General features: G+C 56.7%; 1 protein-coding gene across 1 annotated transcript in view; it reads left to right on the forward strand.

Moving 5' to 3' along the window:
- ATP6V0D1 (ATPase H+ transporting V0 subunit d1) overlaps nucleotides 1-12,426 on the forward strand; it is a 96,291-nt gene extending 83,865 nt beyond the window's left edge. Inside the window, exons 4-8 of the mRNA XM_037877591.2 lie at nucleotides 999-1,078; nucleotides 8,384-8,461; nucleotides 9,672-9,848; nucleotides 11,137-11,214; nucleotides 11,813-12,426. Coding sequence (XP_037733519.1) covers nucleotides 999-1,078; nucleotides 8,384-8,461; nucleotides 9,672-9,848; nucleotides 11,137-11,214; nucleotides 11,813-11,974 — 575 coding nt within the window. The 3' untranslated portion in view covers nucleotides 11,975-12,426. The remainder of the gene's footprint in view (nucleotides 1-998; nucleotides 1,079-8,383; nucleotides 8,462-9,671; nucleotides 9,849-11,136; nucleotides 11,215-11,812) is intronic.
- The last annotated feature ends 2,304 nt before the right edge of the window (nucleotides 12,427-14,730 follow it).

Genomic DNA, 14,730 nt, shown 5'->3' on the forward strand with positions numbered 1-14,730 from the left:
CAGCAAAGCCAAAGCATTTACATGCATTCCCTGAGCATGGAACATGAGCATGGGAAACCAGAAAGGGAGCCCTAGCATAAAAGGGGCAGCAAGATGGAAGCAGAATGAAAACCAGGACCCTTAACGCAAATAGTGACCGCAAGTGTAACTGAAGGTACTGCAAAGCGTCGTACATGGGATGTCCAATTCCCAAGGCTGAAATGCATTGTTTAAAAAAGTCTGACCAGCTGTGCAGTGTGTCCATCTCTTGGCTCTGTGTCCAGGGTTTACTGAATGAAAATGACCATCTCTTGCTGAGAAACAAGGCGGTGTAGAACATTCCTGTAGGCCAGAGTCTTTGATCCAGCTCTTTACCTTCCTAAAAACTTAACATCCACTGCCCCCGTGAATGTCCCATCGCCATTACAGGCATATGGATTTCCCTCTTGCCCCACTTGATTGCATATGCCTTCTTTTTGTCTACTTCAGCGTTTGTTCACCACCATGTCTGATGCTGGCCCAGTCCTGGGGAATAGCATAGTGCTGCCTAACAAACAAGCCGCTAACTGGTACTGCAGTCTGACTTGCGCCCGAGTCTGGGATCTAATAGCCTTGCAGCTCAAGGCACCCTAGGAAATTAGATTTCTAAATGGCACTATTGTCACCACCATAAAACTGCTGGTTAAGACCCTGCCCCGTCCTGCAGAGCTCTGTGGGACGCCTGGTGGTTCACTGGCTATGCGGCACCAGAACTCCCGGGGACTAGAAAAGTCACGGCCAGTCTTTTTCAGGAGAGTTTGGCTCCCATCTAGGCACCAGAATACAGGCCTGATTACTCCCAGCTCAGCCCCCAATACGAGCGCTTCTGAACATCCAGCCGTAAGGGTCATGCCTTTGGAAACCTGGTCTCCTACATGCCAAGGTTTTACACTCCACTCCCTCTCCGAGGAGCACAGTGTACAACTCAAGCAGCAGGAGCACCCTGCAATGTTGCTCATGGCTTTCTGTGTCTGTTTCAGCTGCCTTCTTCCAGGATTGCATATCCGAGCAGGACCTCGACGAAATGAACATCGAAATCATCCGAAACACACTGTATAAGGTAAATGTGGCCCTCTCGGGGAGGGAAGGAGCTAAAGAAACAGCTTCCTGGAGTAACACACATCAGTGACTCGTGCTGTGAGGGGGTGGGGCATTGCTGTCTGCCTGGTGGTTTCCCGCCACACAGGGGGAGCGCTCATGGAGCACTGTCCTGGCTGGCTATTTCCAAAGACAGCTTTTCCAGGCTGGGTAAGAAGGCAGCTGTTAGTGTGTTCACTGTATATTGTAAAGCCGTCTAGAAGAATCTCCCCCAGGGAGCAATAATGCAGTTAAAAAGTGACCGAGAACAGGGTCTGTGTCCAGGATGGAATGAAGCCGTGTTCCGGGCTGGGGGGTCTGGAGGCTGGTTCACGCAATGCTATTATATCCAGCTTGCTAGTGCCAGCTGCTTCCAATCTCTGCTGCCGTGTCAGCCGGCTGGCAGCGAGGGTGTCCTTAAAGTACCCTTTGACCTTGCCCCTCTCTGTTGAATAACCTTGCATGAGTTGTGCAGGCTCTGGCAGAGGGCTGCTCCTTGGCTGACAGAGGTGGCCACAGAATCCATGTGAAGTGGAGGCTTGACCTAGCCAACGTGGAGAGACTGCTGCCTCGGGCCTGGCTCCGAGATTATGGACCAGTAACGTGCTTTCTTAAAAAGTGAAGGTTTACTTGGGAAAGGCTTCAGAGCCCCAGCCAAGCTGTTGGAACAATGGATACCCCAGCAACGCAGCAGCTTAGAGGAATAAGGAGATGGCATGTGACTTTGAACCCAGAATCCCCCTCCTTGGAGGGCAAAGAGGTCTTTACTCTGAATAAGCTTCCCTCGTGGAGGGCTGGAATAGGCATGGGGGCTGCAGGTGTGGATTGAAGGGCACTGGCAGAGCTGTGTGTGGGGAGCCCAGAGAGGGAATGGCGGTGGGTCTGCATTGAGGAGCACCGGCAGAGCTGTGTGTGGGGAGCCCAGAGGGGGAATGGCTGTGGGTCCGCATTGAGGGGCACCGTCAGAGCTGTGTGTGGGGAGCCCAGAGAGGGAATGGCTGTGGGGGCTGTGGGTCCGCATTGAGGGGCACCGGCAGAGCTGTGTGGGGAACCCAGAGAGGGAATGGCTGTGGGTCTGCATTGAGGGGCACCGGCAGAGCTGTGTGTGGGGAGCCCAGAGGGGGAATGGCTGTGGGTCCGCATTGAGGGGCACCGTCAGAGCTGTGTGTGGGGAGCCCAGAGAGGGAATGGCTGTGGGTCCGCATTGAGGGGCACCGGCAGAGCTGTGTGTGGGGAGCCCAGAGAGGGAATGGCTGTGGGGGCTGTGGGTCTGCATTGAGGCGCACCGGCAGAGCTGTGTGTGGGGAGCCCAGAGAGGGAATGGCGGTGAGTCTGAATAGAGGGGCACCGGCAGAGCTGTGTGGGGAGTCCAGAGAGGGAATGGCTGTGGGTCTGCATTGACGGGCACAGGCAGAGCTGTGTGTGGGGGAGCCCAGAGAGGGAATGGCTGTGGGTCTGCATTGACGGGCACAGGCAGAGCTGTGTGTGGGGAGCCCAGAGAGGGAATGGCTGTGGGTCCGCACTGAGGGGCACCGGCAGAGCTGTGTGTGGGGGAGCCCAGAGAGGGAATGGCTGTGGGGGCTGTGGGTCCGCATTGAGGGGCACCGGCAGAGCTGTGTGGGGAACCCAGAGAGGGAATGGCTGTGGGTCCGCATTGAGGAGCACCGGCAGAGCTGTGTGTGGGGAGCCCAGAGAGGGAATGGCGGTGGGTCCGCACTGAGGGGCACTGGCAGAGCTGTGTGGGGAGCCCAGAGAGGGAATGGCGGTGGGTCTGCATTGAGGGGCACCAGCAGAGCTGTGTGGGGAGCCCAGAGAGGGAATGGCGGTGGGTCTGCATTGAGGGGCACCGGCAGAGCTGTGTGTGGGGAGCCCAGAGAGGGAATGGCGGTGGGTCTGCATTGAGGGGCATTGGCAGAGCTGTGTGTGGGGAGCCCAGAGAGGGAATGGCTGTGGGTCTGCATTGAGGGGCACCGGCAAAGCTGTGTGTGGGGGAGCCCAGAGAGGGAATGGCTGTGGGTCCGCACTGAGGGGCACCGGCAGAGCTTTGTGGGGAGCCCAGAGAGGGAATGGCTGTGGGGGCTGTGGGTCCGCATTGAGGGGCACCGGCAAAGCTGTGTGTGGGGGAGCCCAGAGAGGGAATGGCTGTGGGTCCGCATTGAGTGGCACCGGCAGAGCTTTGTGGGGAGCCCAGAGAGGGAATGGCTGTGGGGGCTGTGGGTCCGCATTGAGGGGCACCGGCAAAGCTGTGTGTGGGGGAGCCCAGAGAGGGAATGGCGGTGGGTCCGCATTGAGGGGCACCGGCAGAGCTGTGTGTGGGGAGCCCAGAGAGGGAATGGCGGTGGGTCCGCATTGAGGGGCACCGGCAGAGCTGTGTGTGGGGAGCCCAGAGAGGGAATGGCAGTGAGTCCGCATTGAGGGGCACCGGCAGAGCTGTGTGTGGGGAGCCCAGATTGGGAATGGCGGTGGGTCTGCATTGAGGGGCACCGGCAGAGCTGTGTGGGGAGTCCAGAGAGGGAATGGCTGTGGGTCGGCATTGAGGGGCACCGGCAGAGCTGTGTGTGGGGAGCCCAGAGAGGAAATGGCGGTGGGTCTGCATTGAGGGGCACTGGCAGAGCTGTGTGTGGGGAGCTCAGAGAGGGAATGGCGGTGGGTCTGCATTGAGGGGCACCGGCAGAGCTGTGTGTGGGGAGCCCAGAGAGGGAATGGCGGTGGGTCTGCATTGAGGGGCACTGGCAGAGCTGTGTGTGGGGAGCCCAGAGAGGGAATGGCGGTGGGTCTGCATTGAGGGGCACCGGCAGAGCTGTGTGTGGGGGAGCCCAGAGAGGGAATGGCTGTGGGTCCGCACTGAGGAGCACCGGCAGAGCTTTGTGGGGAGCTCAGAGAGGGAATGGCTGTGGGGGCTGTGGGTCCGCATTGAGGGGCACCGGCAAAGCTGTGTGTGGGGGAGCCCAGAGAGGGAATGGCGGTGGGTCCGCATTGAGGGGCACCGGCAGAGCTGTGTGTGGGGAGCCCAGAGAGGGAATGGCGGTGGGTCCGCATTGAGGGGCACCGGCAGAGCTGTGTGTGGGGAGCCCAGAGAGGGAATGGCAGTGAGTCCGCATTGAGGGGCACCGGCAGAGCTGTGTGTGGGGAGCCCAGATTGGGAATGGCGGTGGGTCTGCATTGAGGGGCACCGGCAGAGCTGTGTGGGGAGTCCAGAGAGGGAATGGCTGTGGGTCGGCATTGAGGGGCACCGGCAGAGCTGTGTGTGGGGAGCCCAGAGAGGAAATGGCGGTGGGTCTGCATTGAGGGGCACCGGCAGAGCTGTGTGTGGGGAGCTCAGAGAGGGAATGGCGGTGGGTCTGCATTGAGGGGCACCGGCAGAGCTGTGTGTGGGGAGCCCAGAGAGGGAATGGCGGTGGGTCTGCATTGAGGGGCACTGGCAGAGCTGTGTGTGGGGAGCCCAGAGAGGGAATGGCGGTGGGTCTGCATTGAGGGGCACCGGCAGAGCTGTGTGTGGGGGAGCCCAGAGAGGGAATGGCTGTGGGTCCGCACTGAGGAGCACCGGCAGAGCTTTGTGGGGAGCTCAGAGAGGGAATGGCTGTGGGGGCTGTGGGTCCGCATTGAGGGGCACCGGCAGAGCTGTGTGGGGGAGCCCAGAGAGGGAATGGCTGTGGGTCCGCATTGAGGGGCACCTGCAGAGCTTTGTGGGGAGCCCAGAGAGGGAATGGCTGTGGGGGCTGTGGGTCTGCATTGAGGGGCACCGGCAGAGCTGTGTGTGGGGGAGCCCAGAGAGGGAATGGCTGTGTGCGTGGTGTATCAGGATTGAGGGGCACCAGCAGAGCTGTGTGTGTAGAGCTAACTGCAGCTCCTACTAGTGTGGTCTGGTTTTAGCCAGCACTATCAGGAACGTCTCATTAATATGAAAACCAAGTCCTGTGTTTGTCACAGTGAGTGCTGCCATGAGGCTGTCACTCCATCTTGAGTGTCTGGGTAAAGGGCAGGATACAGATTATATCTGTCTTCCTTGTTTTCACTACAGCTGGGGTGTGACCTCTGCTTCTGATGGATGGTAGTGAAGGCCAGTTTCAGCATGGAGGCTAGTTAGGGGAAAACCTGCTAAACTGAGCAAATGTGCACACCTGTGTATATGCCTGATGTGTGCAAACAGCTTAGGGCAGTGTATTTGTGTAAAAACACACACATCTCTGCATGTACCCTGGTCCTTCTCCGTGCTCTTTTCTGAACCCCTCTGGTTCTGCAGAAAAAGACCTAGGGGTTACAGTGGACAAGAAGCTGGATACGAGTAAGCAGTGTGCCCTTGTTGCCAAGAAGGCTAATGGCATATTGGGCTGCATTAATAGGAGCATTGCCAGCAGATCGAGGGAAGAGATTATTCCCCTCTATTCGGCACTGGTGAGGCCACCTCTGGAGTATTGCATCCAGTTTTGGGCCTCCCACTACAGAAAGGATGTGGACAAATTGGAAGAGTCCAGCAGAGGGCAACAAAAATGATTAGGGGGCTGGGGCACATGACTTACGAGGAGAGGCTGAGGGAACTGGAGTTATTTAGTCTGCAGAAGAGAAGAATGAGAGGGGATTTGATAGCATCCTTCAATTACCTGAAGGGGGGTTCCAAAGAGGATGGATCTAGACTGTTCTCAGTGGTAGCAGATGACAGAACAAGGAGCAATGGTCTCAAGTTGCAGTGGGGGAGGTCCAGGTTGGATATCAGGAAACACTATTTCACTAGGAGGGTGGTAAAGCCCTGGAATGGGTTACCTAGGGTGGTGATGAAATCTCTATCCTTAAAGGTTTTTAAGGCCCGGCTTGAGGAAGCCCTGCTTGGGATGATTTAGTTGGGATTGGTCCTGCTTTGAGCAGGGGGTTGGACTAGATGACCTCCTGAGGTCCCTTCCAACCCTGATAGTCTATTCTAAGATGCTTTTGAAAATTTTACCCTCTGTTAATTCTATTCTGTTCTATCACGGGACGAGAGGCAAAGTATGGTCACGGATCAAAAACTGCCGAGGAGAGAGAAAGCAATGAGTAAGATTGAATGGCTTCACCACCCTCCTAGTGAAATAGTGTTTCCTAATATCCAACCTAGACCTCCCCCACTGCAACTTGAGACCATTGCTCCTTGTTCTGTCATCTGCTACCACTGAGAACGGCCGAGCTCCGTCCTTTTTGGAATCCCCCTAGTTCCCTCAGTCCATGAACTACTTAAACATGGGCACCCTTGCCACCCTTCGGTTCTCTGAAACAGTGGCTGTTTTAATAGATGTTTATCATGCCACCAGCTTTCCCTCATGCCTGGGATGTCAAGGACCTCAGTCAACTGTCAAACATTCTACGTCTCCTTATTTTGCTTTTAAACTCCTTGCATTTGTATAGAAATTTTTCTAGCTTTTGTTTTTGACTAATCATACCCAGCTCCTGTAGGGTGATTTTTTTTTGTATTTTATTTTATTTTATTTTATTTTAAGATGAGGCGTTTGATTTGTATTTAATTCCTTTATAGGACACTCTGGTGATTTTACAGACATTGCCCGTGTTCTTCCCTCTTGTGGGTGCTCTAGTATTGGAGGCAATACTCCTCAGCACAGGGACCGTCTCTTGCTGTATGTGCACGACAGGATGGAGCCCCTTGAGACCCTTGGGAGGGGGCTGGCTGCTTGCTCTGGGCCCCTGAGCGGGCAAAGGCTGGGGGTTCCCCAGTAGCTCTACTGCACTGGCTAGCAGAAAGCTCTAAAATGCCGCAAGTTTGTCCGGCTCGTGTAACTCAGTAGCAGGAAGGATTTTCCTCAACTTTTCTCCCCAGATGTGCTTCCAGGCTGAGGCCAAACATGGAGCAGGGAGCGAGCGCTCTCAGGGAGCTGGTCAGAGAGCTCTGCGTGAGATCTGGGGCTGCCATGGGAGTCCTGGCCCGAGTGCGGTGAACGGCAGAGCTGAAGGCATTGAGTGTTGGGCAGATGCCGTCACCCTGGGGCCCAAGCGAGAGCACCCTATTCTGGGGCATGTCGCATTCTTGACTTCTCGGTTGAAAGCCCTTGTGGAAATGAGGGACACATTTGCCCAGAGCAGCAGCTGTGCAGGGCAGCACTCCCCACGGCCTCCCACTGGTGTTCTTTTCTCGCGCCCTCCCTGCTGAGGTTTCCTGGCACGTTCCAGTTGTGAATGTGCAGCGAGGTGACTCCCTGTGAGACAGCATCTTCCTAGGAAAAGGTTTACTTTAACAGTACTTCTCTGGTCTCTCACTGGAGTCTGAAGCGACAGCCTGGTATCCCAGCATGTGTCTAACCCCAGAGGCACTTTAATCTCTCCAGCTGGCATTCCACAATGACACACCATCCTCCCCTCACCCCCCTCCACTGCTCCCTTGGGGAGAGGGGGGATGCGGGGAGCTTGTCTTGATACAAAGGGTGGGGTGAGGGTGTCTTGCATTTTCTGTTAGCAGCCCAAACATAGATGGCACTGCACAGAACCAATGAGCCTACAGTCTGCGCATAGATCAGGCCAGAGTGGTTCTCAGCTACAACAATGAGGTTGTGGTTCCTTTGGTTTTCCTGTGGCCATCAGGCCCTCAGTGGGGACTTCTTAGTAGTGACCCTGTGTAGTACAGCGCAGCTGAATAAGACAGTCCAGGAGTTTACATCACTGGTCCTGCAGGTGGTTGGTGTTGCAGTCCTAGGGCAGGTGTAGCTTTACATCTCTTGTATCTTATCAGACAGCCTGGCCCGTGGGAGGCACAGGACCTTCAGCAGGAAGTGCCTTCTGACCTGGAAGTGCTACGCTATGAACTATGACGTGTGTTAGCACAAATTCAGGCAGCCTATTACTGGCTAGCTGGGGAGACCAGCGTGAGTCACCCCACACGAGGAACTCCAACATACCCTGTGTCATTGCCTATTTGTTTGGGTCATAGACTGGAAGACAAGAAGGGAGCAATTAGAGGAGCCATAGATGTATTCACAGCTGTCAGGGCTCCCCTTGGATTTGAACTCAGAACCTCTGGCAATGCAAGTGGGGCCCATGCTGCCAGCTGCCGAGCCACTTCTGAAATCAAACTGCAGCCTTTCTCCTCTTTAGCCTCCCTCCCCTTCCATGGAAGCGTGGTCATTGGAGTGGGTGGAACTTAATGGGGACGTACCAGATGAGCAGTAGTGGCGTGAGACATGTGCCAGGATGCAGAGGTCCTACTGGGCTCGTGTCTTGAGGCCATTTGACACGTTCAGAAATGCTTGGGGATCACGTGGGCTGTAGATAAGTGTCACTCATCCTCTCGTCTGCTTGGCTTTCTGCTCAGGCATACCTGGAATCCTTCTACAAGTTCTGCAAGATCCTGGGAGGCACAACTGCGGACGCCATGTGTCCAATCCTGGAGGTAGGCTGCAGACGGGACACCCTTGCATGTTCTGCACAGTATAATGTAACCGTAATCGCACTGTGCGCTGCTCAGCCAGAGCAGATCAGAGCTGCCTATTGACCGCAGATAAGTTGGTTTCTAAAACTCCTTTGCACCTCCGTGCATGTGGCTAGCTTGCTTGGTTGGGGAGCCAGGAGAAGCTGTTGCCTGTACTGGGAAGCAGCTGATGTCATCACAGCAGGCCCCACAAACACCTTCCCACTTTGCCCTCAGCCAGAAATGCGAAAGGCTTGGGAGGTGGCGCATTTTGGCTCGGAGAGGAGCCCACATATGATGCCGGGGACAGAGTAAGTTATGAAGCAGCTGGAAGGGCAAGGGGTGATATGTGGCTCTCCCCATTCCTGGCAGCCAAGCCCATGAGTATTCCTTCCACGGGTCTCTGCTTAAGTGGCCCAGCGCATACCTGTCCTTGGGTGCACTCTGCCCCTCAGCCAAAGGGACTGGTGGACACCTCCTGTGGCCAGAGCTTTCACACACCTTGTCTCCGTTGCGAACTCCTAGCACTGGAGTGCAACGCTGGGCATCTTGCAAGGCTGTCTCCACCAGTTCAGCCTTGTACCCTATGATTATTGCACACTAGTGCCGAGGAGCCAGAAGATGCATGAATCTGACCAGTGATTCTGCAGACAGGCTGCACAAATCTGTGCCTGGCTTTAGAAAATCAACCCTGGGGCAGTGACTGCGTGCGGCACACGAGCACCCGAGGGCAGTAGGTGGGACAAGCAGTTCATTTGCTAGCACAGAGACCAAACCGATTAGTCGAGACGTGGTCCCCAGGTTTTCAGACCATCCCTCGGTTAGTGAGTGCTCATCAGCCCGGCTCCGAAGCCACGTTGCCCAGTAGGAACGGTGACTCTCCTCTGCACCTGGCATTCTGCCCCACAAACGGCAGCTGCATGGGGGCTTCGGCCACGTGTGCCGGGCTTGTGCCACAGGCTGCGTAGCCTGGCCCTGCTGAGGGTGGCAGAAGTGTGGCTGGTTTGTGCCCTCTCCAGTGCTCTCGCGTGCCCTAACGAAGCCGGATTTGCTCTTTATCACTGTCCTGGCCTTGCTCCGTTCGTCAGCCTGCAGCTTGAGCGCTGGATTTGCCAACTGGCAGCTGAAGGTTTGCGCTTTACCCAAGGGGGACGGGCACAGCACTGCCTAATGCGACTTGTCTTTCTCTTAGTTTGAAGCTGACAGGAGAGCCTTCATCATCACCATTAACTCGTTTGGCACGGAGCTCTCCAAAGAGGACCGAGCTAAGCTGTTCCCTCACTGCGGAAAGCTCTATCCTGAGGGGCTGGCCCAGCTAGCCAGAGCAGATGACTACGAGCAAGTCAAAACAGTAGCGGACTACTACCCTGTAAGTACCGTCGGGGGGTCCCAGGAGCTGACTGTGGACCAGGTTGGACTGCTCTCTGCGGTTTGTGGCACAACAGCCACGGAGGAGGATGGGGGCGGGATACCCCTGGTGCGTTTCAGGGTTCGTCTGGCAGGGGCTCTTGTCACAGCAACGCTTCCTTTGGCTGAGAGAGGCCTGGACCGGGCTCCCTCCAGCGTCACTCGGTGCTGTGCTGGTTGCAGGGTGGGATACAAGGTGCTGTTTATTTTTTTGCCCCTGCTGAAGAACCTGAGTCATCTGCTGCATGGGGGCATTCAGACCCAGTTCTGAGCCCCCAGGTCTCCATCCGTGCCAAGAGGCGCTGCAAGGCTGTTCTCCCAGACCTGGCTGGGGTCACGGAGCAATGCAGGTGGAGGTGGTGGCTGAAGGGACCCCCTGCCTTACAACTGGACCCTAGCGTTAGAATGCTGTATGGCGAGGGCCTGGAAACCTGCCAGGGACCTGCTCAGATGGCATGAAACTTGTTGGGAGCCGGGGATGGAGAGACCCATCTCCCCTAGAGTGATGCACCGTGGCAGGGATCTGTGCCCAGGGCTTGTCTCAACACACACTGCCCTGGTTTACCTGTTGCCTGGGTTAGCTTGTACCTGTAAACTCTCCAGGAGCCGGGTTTAAACCAGTGAGTGCCCACACAGAGTAGCCCTGGTTTATTCATAGACTCCAATGCCAGAAGGGACCACTGGGTTCATCTATCTGACCTCCTGCATAACACAGGCCAGAGACCTGTCCTGAATTAATTCCTGTTGGAACCAGAGCAATGAAATCAGTTGTCTACACCAGGTTCCAAATCTGCTGTCATTGACACCTGTAGTTTCAGCGCAAGCCTGTGTGGACACTCTCACTCCAGATTAAGTGCCCTATATCTAAATAATGTAAGTGGGTGGTAAATCATCAGTGCTTGCTGCAGAGAATCCTGTCCTTCCTCCAGGAGCCAGCCCAATGCCCTGCTGCTGGCAGCCTGGCAGAGGGACGAGAGTCTGCTTCACTTCTGACTGTGGTTTCTTGCCGTCTGTGGTGGAGGCTGCTGTGAGAAATTGCCCGGGATGAAAGGGTTTCTGTCTGGACCTGGCACTTCGCTCCTCTCTGCAGGGTGGGAAAGAGGCTGACAACCCCCCACCGGCCAGGAGGGCTGGCTGATGGATAAGCACTCTGCAGGGATCCTGCTCTCCAGCAGGACCGGGAGGGATGATGCTGATGCTGTGCTGGGTTCTTGCTTTGATGCATTCCTTGCCCCTTCCTCTTGCCATAGGAATACAAACTGCTGTTTGAAGGAGCCGGCAGCAACCCTGGAGACAAAACCCTGGAGGACCGTTTCTTCGAGCATGAGGTGAGGGAAGGACCCTCTGTGGTGAGCCTTAGGAGCTGCTGCTCAGTGGAAGTCTCCAGAGCGTCTGCAAAGGGATGTCCAGCAGCAGAGTTAGTCACACGGGTGCGCGGGGCGACTGGCTCAGATGTTCTGTGTCATGCCACCTGCCCCAGCTTTCCAGGCCTGGCTTGGCAGCTGTGGGGAGCCCTGCTTTTCTTCCTACTCCCTTACTCCCTGCCAGATGATTTCACTGTAGAATCTAGGGAGCACCAATGAAGCTTGCAAAGGGTTCTTGGGGCTTCCCCGGAAAGACAGTGGCAACCCAAACCTGGTGGGTATGTCCCTGTTCTCCTCCCCACACACCACCCGCTGCCCTGGCAGCAATGGCTCCTGGTGCCCAAGGATAGGCTTCTCCTACGGACTCCGCATAGCCACTGAGCCTGCACTGCTGGTTGCAACAGGAGCTCCACTCTGGCTGGGGCCATTCATCCTCCCAGCAAATACCCAGGAGCCCCATTCTCCAGAGCTCTGGGCTGCTTTGCTGTGGGCCTGGGAATGGAGGTTTCTGAGGGGGGAGGCAGTGCTGCAGGGCACTGACCCATGCCCTTTGCTTTTGAAGGTGAAGCTGAACAAGCTGGCTTTCCTCAACCAGTTCCACTTCGGGGTTTTCTACGCCTTTGTCAAGCTAAAGGAGCAGGAGTGTCGCAACATCGTGTGGATTGCCGAGTGCATTGCGCAGCGGCACCGCACCAAGATTGACAACTACATCCCCATCTTCTAACCGCCCTCGGCCCTCCTGCTGCCGCGTGGAGCCCAGTGGAACTGCCCCCCCCCGCCCTCCCCAGTACCTTCTGAATGGTCACTAGTCCTAGCTCCGGGGATGGCTCCTCTCTGGCACTGGCTCTGATGGAAACTGGACAGTCTGTTGTTCCGGAGCTGCCATTGTTTGCGTGAGTTGTGTGTGCTGTGCGGGTCCAGTGGGCCCTGGGAGGCGATGTAGCAGGAGGGCTCCAGTCCCTGTATTATCATTGTACCTGTGTCACTGTACTGATCAGCTGTGTGTGCGTACACTGAGCGAGCCAGTGCTGATCTCTGAGGGAACTGGCATCTCTCAGCAATTAACTCCTTGCTCTAGAGTGACTCATTAGATGTGTGTTGCCGGAGTTTAAATGTCCCCTTTACCAAGGCTAAGACTCGAGCAGTCTAGCTCCAGTAAAGTATTGTCCCCCAGAGGCTTCCTGTGAGCGTGTTTCTCTTGCCTCCCTTCGTGCGGCAGATGCTGCCGTGTAATTCCTGCATCATCTTGTGTCTGAATCCTCCGAGGGCAGAAAACCGAGCAGTCCTTGTCCGGAGAGCAGAGGCAGAGGTTCCTGCTGGCTATTGCAGGGCTCTGAGCAGCACGCAGTGACCCCGTCCTTCTCCCCCCCCCCCGTCGCCAGGCTGCACTTTCTTCCTGTGGACCTGCTGGTGCTGAGGCAGGCCAGTCACCTGCCTGGGGGGACCCAGCGAGCAAATGCCTTTGCCCCTGAAAGATTCTTGCTAACCTGCCCTCAACCTGGGAACGGGTCTCGAGCGAGGCTGGCCCTGCAGTGGCTGTGGGGGCAGTACGTGCCTACTGCTGAGTGGAGGTGCTAGCCAGCCTGTCCAACCCCCATGGCTACCTCAGGGTCCCCTCTGCATTGCTCACCTGGCCCCACTAGCTGCCACTCTTCTTCTGGGAGCCCCGGCCTCTGCCCATTCCTGTGGGCTCTGAGCTGGCTGTCCTGCCAGGCTGGCTGCCTATATCCCAGGAGCAGCCCATTGCTTCCTTTACAAACTGCAGTGACAGGCCATCTGCGAGCATGTCCAGGTGTGCAGTGAGCAGGCCCCACACCCTTCTGCTCCATGGTTAGGAGCACGTGTCCCCATAACTGCAAGCTCATTCCCAGATTCTGGGGGCAGGTGAGTGGCTGCTGGCTCGGTTTCCCCAGGTGGTAAGATGGTCATTCAAAGGGATCCAGAAGGCCATTGAAGTGACCTGTTGCTCTTTCTGGGCCAGGGGTTTATGGGAAGCTGCCAAACCCCATCCTACCCCTGCTGGGTGTCTGGCACGAACACTGGGGTGTTGGCAGTCAGCGTGGGTAACTGCCTCGGCCTGTAATCGCCCTGCGCAGGCAGGCTGGCTTGAAGAGCAGACCTGCCTTCAGCGACATGGTCTTTGCAGCCCGTTAATGGAAGTTGAGACAGGGAGGGGGAGACCTGAGGAGCATGGACTTTGAGCTTCTCCTGCCTTCCCTGCTGCTGGCTTGGGGTCGCTGCTGCTCTGCACATGGAGGGAGAGAGGGTGACTTCTGGTGCCCTTAGCTGCCTCCCACCCACCCACCCACTTGCTCTCTGCTCAGAGTTCCCTTGGCCTGTGCTGAACTCCACCTTCCTGGCCCCAGAGCACCCTTCTTTTCAGTCTCTGCAGCCCAGGCCCTGCTCTGCTGGGACCTGGAGTCAGGTTCCACTGGGTCTGTTTCCGCAGATGAAGGTTGCTGGAATTGCACTGTCCCCAAAGCAGGGTGCTCAGCAGGCGGGGGGTGGTCGTGGTTCCTGTCCAGGGCCTGGCCCAGCTGCTTAGCTGTCGTGCTCCAAGCTGGCATTAGAAGGCTGTCTGTTCTCCGCTGCCATGAAGCAAGCTTTGTGCTGCTCCTACATGCATGTGTAGGAGACTGGTAGGAACAGCCTGGCCGCCCTGCTCTGTCACTCTCTGCAGAGTGGTTTGCTGTTCTGGCTCCCCTCCCCCGTGACAATAAATATCTGCCTAAAGCACCCCGCTGCCTTGACTGGTTTCTCGCCTGCAGCTCCAGGAGCCCTGCCCATCTGCAGCGGTGAGACGGGCGGCCCTGTGCTGGGATGGCAGGGGCAAGGCCAGTGCTCAGAGCCTGCAGCGTGTCACGGAGCCCCTGCTTTCCCCCTGGGGGCTTGAACTGGGCTTTGAGCCACGTGTCAGCTCACTGTGGGGCCATCACAGCCCCTGGCAATCCTTGGGCATGGTCAGTGCTGCTACTGTGGTGCAGGCCTGCGTGTATGGGGCCGCAGCCGCCTCACGTGCTCGTGCTGGCTGGGCGAGCGTCTCCACAGGCCCCCAGGCCAGGCAGCTGCTTTCTCTGATGCATGGGCTGTGGCTGTAGGTGGGGGGTAGGCTAAACAGTCCTGTGGGCCCAGGGATCATGAGGGATGGGCCCAGGCTGGGGGGAGCTTGGTTGAAGCCTTCAGCTTCACCAGGGTCTGAATTTGTGTTTGGAGCCATCCAAGGGTAGGTAACCATGGTGCAGCTGCTGCTGTTACCCCCTGGCACCTGCAGGGTTGGTGCTGCCTGCACAGATCTGACGCCTGGGCCTGCAGGCAGGATTATCCCCATGTCACGGCTGAGTGACTTAGTCATAGATATTAAGGTCAGAAGGGACCATTATGATCATCTAGTCTGACCTCCTGCACAATGCAGGCCACAGAATCTCACCCACCCACTTCTGCGATAAACCTCTCACCTATGTCTGAGCTATTGAAGTCCTC

This window comes from Chelonia mydas, chromosome 12 (assembly GCF_015237465.2).
Source record: "Chelonia mydas isolate rCheMyd1 chromosome 12, rCheMyd1.pri.v2, whole genome shotgun sequence".
Taxonomy (NCBI): Eukaryota; Metazoa; Chordata; order Testudines; family Cheloniidae; genus Chelonia; species Chelonia mydas.